The following is an 8990-nucleotide window of genomic DNA, read 5'->3' on the forward strand; positions in this document are numbered from 1 at the left end:
ACAGAACCCTGATATGCAGGGGTGTCAGAAGCACAGTCAGAGGGGATGTGTGCCCGGCTTTGGGTGACTGCAAGCTCTTGTCCAGCGGATGGGAATGCCTGGCTGGGTCAGTGCCGGCACCCAAGCTTGCAGAAGGAGAGTTTGCAGGGCTGGGTCATGGGCTCCTGCAGGCCCCGGCTGAAGGGACTGATCGGCCCATAGGTGCTCCTGGGTGCTGGGAAAACAGAAAATCCAGAATTTCTGAGGCAGGTGGTAGAGAGAAGTGAGAAATCAGGGTGAAGAGGAGAGGAAAGACACAGACACCCCCTTGTCACCCAGGGTCCCCGGTGAAGCCTGAAGAACTCTGCCATCAGGCCTGAGGGAAGCCTGGTGGGAAGGGCCCTGCATTCTTCAGGCTCAGTGAGGGCTTCTGCTGAAGGCCAGTCCTGCAGTCAGATGCTGTCCCCAGAATGGGCCCCCGCAGGAGGTCAGGAGCCAGTGGCCAGGAGGGTCAGGTCCGGTAGGAGCAGCAGGATGGAGCTTTAGCCCGAGACCTGTGGGGGCTCCCAGCGCCCCTCACGCCCAGGCAGGACGGCCAGGCCAGCAGCCCTCCCGGTGCTGAGCGCTTCATTTCCAGAAGTAAAACCAACCTGGAACACTAGGAGGGGTGGTCAGGAACCTCTTGCCCCCATCCCAAGGCACACCTGCCTCTGCCAGTGTCCAGAACTGAGCCAATTCTCTGCGGGAAGCAGGGGCTCGGTGAGGGGGGCTGTGTCACGCCACCAGCGAGCGCAGAGATTCTGGCCTTTCCCAAAGTCCCTGCCTGGGGGTCAGGGGAGAGTAGCCCTTCACCTGGTCTGGGGCCCCATGAGAGGGGAGGGGTGCGCAGTCCTCAAACCCCTCCCCTAAAACTTTCCCCTCCCCATTTCCTGGCTTCCAGGCTGCTCTGAGTCCTTGCTCTGCTCTGGGCCTCAGCCATGTCCTAATGTGAGGGGCTCCGGCTCGGGTGGTCCCTCCTGAAAGCCTCGATCTGCTGGATTCTCTCCCAGAGCCCCAAGTCTCCCCTCCCGGGAAATTCCCGGCGGGAATTTCAATTTCGAGGCCCAAAGTTTTCCAGGCAGCCAACCAGCGCCCCTGCAGGCCCCTGACCCCATCCCTGCGCTCTCCAGGCAGGGGCCTCTCCCCTCCCTGCAGCAGCATTTGGGCTGGGGGGGAGGGAGGACAGCAGTGGGACCTGCTGGGCCTGAGCAAGACCCTCCGTGCTCCGTCGCAGGCAGGGGCTGCGCCTCCTGCTTTATTTCCACACATGCAAAGTCACCTCCAGTGAGGAGGAAGCCCTTGGACTCCAGCTCTGGGTCATCTCTGTCTCTGCGACCTTGACCCCTGACCTCTGTAGTAGGAGACCTGCTGAGGCCTGAACACCAGCAAGTTGAAGGTGGTAAAAGAACCTGAGTCTGCCCCCCACGAAGAGCAGGATCCCCTTCAGCTTCACCTGCCCACGGGGTGGGGGGGGTGAGGATCCCACCCGTGGCGGGTGGCGGGACTCAGTCTCACTCCTCACAGCCCCAGCGCTGGCGCCTCTCTAGCTCCCCCCTCCCCTTCTCTCTCCTCCAAGTCTCTCCCCACTGTCCCCTCCACTCACCCCACATCAGTCTTTCTACCCATATTCTGTCTGTATCCGCAGAAGCCTGATACTCGGGGGTGTCAGAGAGACCCCGGGAGGTGATGCATGCCCGGCTCTGATCGTCTGCAGCTCCTGTCCAGTGGGACGGGAACACCTGACAGTGGAAAGTGCCAGAACTGAATGCCTGGGGCACGATTTGAGGACCAGCAGGGAGAACAGATGGGTTGACCCCAGGGTGTTGGAGAGGAAGAGATGTCACAGGTGAGATGGGAAATTGCTCTGGCAGTGATGAGATCTGGGAAGGCAAGACATGGGATACCCCCCCCCCACCCGCAACCACAACCTCACTTAACCTCCTCCCCACACCCCTCCGGACACACCACAGAGGATGATTTAACCTCAGAGGAGCTACTAGACCCCATTCTCTGGTTGGTTTCCTGCCCCACAGGGAGGGTCAGTACTATCCCCGGGTGTGTGCACACCCCTGCTCAGGCCTGACTCACACACTCTCAGAAGGGCCCTGCGGGGCGGGGGTGGGGGGGTGGTCCTGCAGATGAGGTGCAGGAGGAGCAGCCCAGGAGGCAGGAGCAAGGGAGTCTGAGCAGCTTCTCCCTTTGGACAAGCAGCGGGGTCTTGATTGCACTTGTTGGGCTCTTCCTTCTTCCTCCAACTCTGAGAATGAACTTCTCTTAAATTCCACGTACTCAGTAACTGTAAGGCCTTTGGGAGAAGAACAGACTCACACAGAAGAGGTGAAGGTGTGCAGGTCCTTCCCTCTCTGAGCCACAGGGCAGCGAGCTGTCACCCGATGTCCCCCATGATGGTGACGGCCTCTGATGCCACATACACGAGCGTGTGTTTCCTGCACAGCAGGACACGCTCCTGGATCCCCACACACGCTCACGGCAGATTCACCTCAGCCTGTCAGCACCTCATCCGCAGTCCAGAGTCACGTCTCAGCGGTTGTTCCAAAATGTGCTTTATGGTCACAGGAAGGATGGATTCAGGTATTTACCATTTTATGAAAAGACAAAGATGGGGTTGTGGTTTTATAATTTTTTATTTTATTTATGCATACAAAAACGGGGGTACAGGCCAGAGGTATGGACGGTGAGAGGATTCCCCTAAAGAGTGGGGAGCAGAAGAGGCAGATCTACTGAGATACACTGCTGAGGGGAGCAGCGCACAAGTCAGGAGAGGTCAACTGTGCCACTTGGGTAGCTCCCAGGCCAGCCTGGGATGAAACTGGTGTTGCAGTGGCTGCCAATGGCTTGACAGTGCTGTCTTTAACCCCTGTGACACCAGGGAGGTCCTTTCATTAACCTCATTTGTAAACATGCACAGTTTCTCAAATATATTTACTGCGGACACACTGATTTAAGTCCCCATGGGTTTTAGGGCCTAAGTTCTCACTCTACAGATGTGTTCCTTCCCACCTCCCCGGCACAGAAGCCCCGCACCTTGTCCAATGTCTTTTGGGTCACGGGACACTTTCAGTGCAGGTGGGCACTTGCTGTGTGGCTGATTGTGTTCGGCGTGGGGACTGTCCACGCACTGAGATGGGGAAGTCCGCATCCAAGGAGGATTCCTTTTCTAAGTGTTCAAAGGACATCAGGACCTCGGTGACTCCACTGCTGTCCACCACTCGATTTGGATGGAACATGATCCCTTCACCTCTTGATGTTGAGGTGCAAGAATCTGCCCCTTAGCACCTGAGAAAGTGGCATCCGTGTGTTAAGGAAACTATGACCCCAAAGGTCACAGAGGACAGGCCGTGTTGAGACCCTGGGAGTGGTGACCCTGGAGTCCTCCAGATTTAGAACCACTGCGTCCTGGGGTGGAGGATGAAGCAGGGGAGCCACGGCGGGTCACAAAGGCAGAGTCTAGAGCAGGACCCCGGGCTCGGGGGCTCGGGCAGCAGCACGGGCCTTCAGAGAAGAACAAATGTTTGTCCCAGGGATTGAGAGCCCCTAGGTCCCTTCTCCAGAGGCTGCCCCTCCCCGGTCACCCCATCTCAGAGCCCTCCCTCCCTGAGGGTCTGGTACTTCCCTAACCTGGCCCCCCAACCCGGGGTGCAGTAGCCTGTACCACCTGCTCCTCACTGGTACCAAGGCTTTGGCCCTGCTAAAGGCAGTAGTGAATCCCTCTATTCCCATTTTCAGTGCTGATTCTCCATGTTCCTGGAGGGGCTGCGGGGTCAGGCTGTGAGAGAGGAGAAGGGCCGCATGCCCACACCTCCAGCCTCAGGGAGGGTTGCAGGCCAACATCCCTCTTCCCTTCTCTCTGAGCCTCTCAGCTGGCAGGACACAGCCCTCACTGTGTTCACTATGACTCTCCCTGCCCCTCTCCCCATCTGTCCTGATCCAGCTCAGCTCTGAGCAGTAACAGAAGCTTGGCCCTGCACCGTTTCCAAACAACACAGGGTCCACAAGTGACTCCGGATCTGGGGTGTGCAGAAGGCTGGCTGGCACTCTAGGCTGAGCCGGGATGCTCAAGGTAGAGTGAGAGCAAATGTCCCTTGATCCCTGCCTGACAGTCCCTGTCAGCTCCCGCCTCCCCTGTAGTCACCAGACACGTCTATGAGAACAGAATCCTGATTCCGGTCTTGAGATTGGAGGCAAAGCCTTCGAGCCTCCCACTGGCATTCCACCCAGCCTCTCCCCACTCTGGAGCCTGGCCCTAGACACTCCTGTGGAGACACTCCTTTGGGGACAGGCTGCTGTCCCCACACAAGGCCTGAGGAGCATGTATATGTGTGCCCGTGTCCCTAAACTCCACACCCCTCTCTCCCCACAGGCATCCTCCCAGAGCAGCATCTCACCCCAGTCAGGTCTGAGTTGCTCAAGCTCATTGCTATGAACAGGCCTTAAGCCTTGGCGTGGCCCTTCCCACCCACCGGCCTCCAGGGAGGGGGACTCAGCGCTCAGGGCTGAGCTGGGCCAAGTTCTTGCTCAGGTGACACGAGCTCTTCTCACCTGGTTTCAATCCACAATGAGTGGATTCTGGGAAGGTGGGGGGACTGGAATTCCATCCCCTCCTTGTACCCAGTGACCTGCCCATTCCATCCCACCTATTCTGCCCCCAGTACCTTCAGTATAAACACAATGCCAAGTAGGATGGCGCAGGGGAGCAGGATCACAGGGATGAGCCAGGGCATGTGCCCGACAGTTGTGGCCTTGGGTGGGTCTTTGCCTGGGGCCATGGCAGGTGATGCTGAAATGGAAAAACAAAAGTGAAAACCATCGAGCAGACCCCAGATGTGAGAAGAGGCCGCCTCAACTCCTGCTGCCCAGATCCAGCACAGAGGAGGCCACTCTCTTCTCCTGTGCTTTGGGGGCACAGTGACAGGCCCTGGGGAGGGCAGACAGAGGAGGTGGGACCCCAGGGGCTCACACAGTAGAGGGAACTAGGGTGACCTCTAATCACTCATCCCTGCTGTGACAGAGGAGGGCCCAGGAGAGGGTGCAGAGAGTCCTCTCAGGAGCTGGCATGCGAGGCGGACAGGACGGACTGCAGACACACAGCAGGTGAGACAGAGAGAGGGTTTCTCAGAGAAGGGAGAGTCAGAAGGAAACCTCTGAAAAGAGCATGACTCCCTCGGGTGTGGGGTCAGCTAGAATCCCCAGAGCAATGTCCCAGGGGGAGAGACAGAGGGAGGAGAAGGGGAAGGAGGGAGAACAGCCCTGTGACCAGGGTCTCCTGAGAGCCGCTCCCTGCGCAGGATCAGCTGCTCCCACAGGCAGACTCATACCCAGTCTCCCTCCCTCTCTCTCTCTCTCTCTCTCTCTCTCTCACACACACACACACACACACACACACACACATACTCGTCAGAAAACCACACTTCCTCCCCACACAGCACTACCTGTCGTCCCTGGCATCTCCCAGTGCGCTGCCACCTGCCGAAGCCACATCTTGCAGTCCCCGAGGGACATCTTCAAGAGCAAGTGGTTCAGGTCTCTGTCCTCCGCCCACCTCTCCAGCTTCCCCGTGTCTGCGGGCGGGTCCCCCGTCCAGAGTCTGGTCTCCGAGTCCAGGCGCAGGGAGATGTGTCCATTGACGACGAAGCGCCAGGATGCGCGGCTCTGTCCACGGGCCTCCCCCTCACACACCATCCTGCCCTGCAGGGAGAGGGGCCCTGCCCCAGGGAAAGAGCTGGGTCTCTGCTCTCCACAGCCTTGGCCCACCCGGTACCCACCCCCCTGGCCCTTGACTCCCTGCCCTGCTCTGTCCTCTGTGTCCTCCCTCCTCAGGGTCTCTGGGGGAGGAACCAACTCCACACAATCACCACAGTTTGACACACACCTCACGGTTTCCTGGGCCCACGGGGAAGTTCTTCTGCCCTGGGGATTCCCCACTCACCACTGCTTCTCACCATCCCTGGTTGAGGGTCAAGCAGTTTCTTCTTGAGCTCCTCCATCAGGTCCTTGAGGGATTCAGTCTGTCCCTCCCAGGCCTCTGTGGCGTCCTCCTTGGTCCCCAGAGGAAAGACTGGTTTCACCTCCTGCCCCCCACAGCGATAGTGAAGGAAGAGGGACCCCTCCACCTGGCCTCGAATCTCACACCATGGCCGTCCAGGCCCAGGCCGAGGAGTGACGGAGAAGTTGTAGCAGAGGCGCTGGACAGCTGTGAATGAGAACCAGGGGGGCTGGAGCGGGAGGGAAGGGACACAGGCTCCCCTCCCGATCTGTGGGACCCAAGAGACTCTCTGAAGGGCTGGGCTGGAAGAGCAAGGCTCCCCGGGTGACCCCTCCCTCTCCCCAGAAATCAGGAAATGTCCCCTGTGCCCTCCAGGCCACACCCAGCTCCAGTCAGCCACAGAGGAGTCTGCCCTGGCACATGGCAGGTGGCCCTGGTGAGAATGTCAGTCTAGTGACCTTGCAGGACAGGGAGGGCCTGCAGGGGGTGCTGCTCCTGAGGAAGGGGAGGGTGGGGACAGAAGCCAAGGAGGAGAAGGAGAGTTTGCAGAGCCGGGTCATGGTCTCCAGCAGGCCCAGCATGGGGGACTGATCTGCTCACAGGTGCTCCCAGAGCTGTGAAAGCCACGGTCCAGGCAGGGAAAACAGAGAAGCCAGAATTTGAGGCAGGGGGTGGAGGCGGGATGACCACATGCTTGAGAATAAGTGAGGTGTCAGGGTGGAGAGGACAGGACACACGCAGACACCCCCTCGGTCACCCAGGCTCCGGAGGAGCTGGAGACTCTGGCGTCAGCCCTGAGGAAAGCCTGGGCTCAGGCTCGGTGGTGACTTGCGCTGAAGGCGGTCAGGGAGCCAGAGGCGTCCCCAGAAGGGCCCAGCAGCGAGGGGGAGGGCACGTGTGGAGGCGCCAGGTGAGTCAGTGACCAGGAGGCAGCAGGTTGGGTAGCAGCAGCCTGGAGGGAGCCTCAGTCCCAGAGCCCCGAGGGCGTAGGCGCAGGGCAGGACGGCCTGGCTGGCCGCCTCCGGTGCTGAGCGCTCCATTTCCAGAACACAAGGGAGGGGGGTCAGGAGCCCGACACCCCATCCCAACCACACCTGCCTCTGCCCGTGTCCAGAGCGGAGCCAAGTCCCCGCGGACAGCAGGGGGGGGGGCGTGTCCCGCTGTCAGCGGAGCGAGCGCACGTTCCGGCCTTTCCCAAAGTCCCTTCCCGGGGCGCAGGGACTCGAGAGTCGCGGCCCCCGCCCTCCACCCGGGCCCCGGGGCGCGATGGGAGGGGAGGGGTGCCCCGTCCCGCGCGGACCCGGAGGCGCGCTCGGTGAACCTGCAGCGCCCGGGCTCGCTCCGGGGCTGGGACTCGCCCCGCCCGCCCCGCCCCCGGACACCCCACGGGCTACACTCACCGCCGAGCGCCCCCCACGCGCCGCCCCGCAGCAGCAGCAGCAGCAGCAGCAGGACGCGGACACCGACCCGAGGGACAAACGCCGCCATGTCCGGGACCCCTGGGAATTTGAGAACCGCCGAGTCGAATCCAGCTCCCCTCTCCCCGCCCCAACCCCACGCCCGCGGGGCGATGCGCCCCCGTCCCGGGCCGAGCGGGGCGCGGGGCGCGCGACTGCACCTGTGAGGGCCGGGGGTGCCCGCGCGAGGCCGGGGGAGGATCTCGGCGCGGCGGCGGAGGGACTCACCGCTGGGCGCACTCAGCGCTGCAGCTCAAGGCTGCGCTCGTCTGTCTTTTATACAGCTCTGGGGCACGCCCGCGAGGGCGCCGGGAGGCTGGGCCGCGGCGCCGGAGACTCAGCTGCCCCGCGCGGCGCGGCGGGGCGGGACGGGGGCGGGACGGGGGCGGGGCGAGAACGAGCCTGCACCTGGGCGGAGGGAGGTCGGGGACAGGACTGCACGGCGACTAAAAGGGCGGGGCGGGGCGGGGCGGGGCGGGGCGGGGCGGGGCGGGGGCGGGGACGGGGAGAGAAGGACCCCGCACATTTCTCCCCGCCCCCGCTCTGCCTGGCGCCCGCCCTTACGTCAGGCGAGCGGGCGGGGCGGCCCGGGTTACTCATCGCGGCGCGGACCCCTCGGGTGGGCGGCGCAGCCGACTTCAGCGCGCCGAGTCCCCGCGCGCCGTGAATTTAGCCCTAGAATCGCCACAGGGTCTCGTCCCCCGTGGACAGGAGCCGGAGCCGGCCCAGCCGAGCAGGCGGGAGAGGCCGTGTGTGGGGAAGTAACGTTCATTTAACGCAGGAGAGTCGGGCCTCCCGGGGCGCGGTGCCTGGAGGGGCGGGGAGCCCGGAGCGCAGAGTGCGGGGAATTTAACACTTTCTCCCCGTTCCCAGCACCCTGCTCTGGGGCGGCGCTGTCTCCCCGGCTCTGCTCCGGGGGGCGCGTCCTCCCCCCCCCCCTCAGAGCGGCCCCGCCCGGGCTCAGGGCTGTTCCCTCCAGGGTCACCTGCCGTGTTTGCTCCCCCCGGACTCTCTGCCTCGTCTCTGGGGTGTCTGGTGGGCGCCTCTCAGACGCCCCTGCCCTGATCCAGAAGCCCCTGGAACTCCCCGAGGCCCTGCCCGCGCCGTCCCCGCAGCTGCCCGGTCACCCCCACCTGCCCTGGACTCACCCCAGCCCCGTCACCCTGGCCCGGCGTCTGCTGGGTCCATGTAACTTGGGTGAGGAGAGAAAACCCAACACAAGAAAATGAACTAAAATAAAATATTAAGATAAAAAGAACGAATTCATAAAAATAAATAGTTAAAATACTATAAATGAATAAAATAATTTAATAAAGTCATATAAGAGCCTCCCTGGTGACCTATGGTCACCTGCCATGACGAAGGCCCATGGGATGGCCTGAGTTCAATCCCTGACCAGGGAAGTGACCCACATGGGGCAGCAGACCCCTCCTGACTCCCCTGCTGCTCCCTCAGCAGTGTATTTCAGTGGATCTGCCTGTTCAGCATCTCACTCTTTCTGGTAATTCCTC

At 61.7% G+C, this 8990-nt stretch overlaps 1 protein-coding gene across 1 annotated transcript; it reads right to left on the minus strand.

Moving 5' to 3' along the window:
- Window positions 1-2652: 2652 nt before the first annotated feature.
- Window positions 2653-7510, minus strand: LOC119251548 (UL16-binding protein 1-like). The gene is made up of 5 exons (XM_037518791.2): window positions 7423-7510; window positions 5966-6229; window positions 5469-5741; window positions 4692-4816; window positions 2653-3531 (listed from the first exon to the last, which is right to left on the minus strand). The coding sequence occupies exons 1-5, from the start codon at window positions 7508-7510 to the stop codon at window positions 3487-3489; spliced, it is 795 nt and encodes a 264-aa protein (XP_037374688.1). The 3' UTR covers window positions 2653-3486.
- Window positions 7511-8990: the final 1480 nt, after the last annotated feature.

Source organism: Talpa occidentalis, unplaced genomic scaffold (genome assembly GCF_014898055.3).
Source record: "Talpa occidentalis isolate TD23 unplaced genomic scaffold, MPIMG_talOcc4v2.1 talOcc4.2, whole genome shotgun sequence".
Taxonomy (NCBI): Eukaryota; Metazoa; Chordata; class Mammalia; order Eulipotyphla; family Talpidae; genus Talpa; species Talpa occidentalis.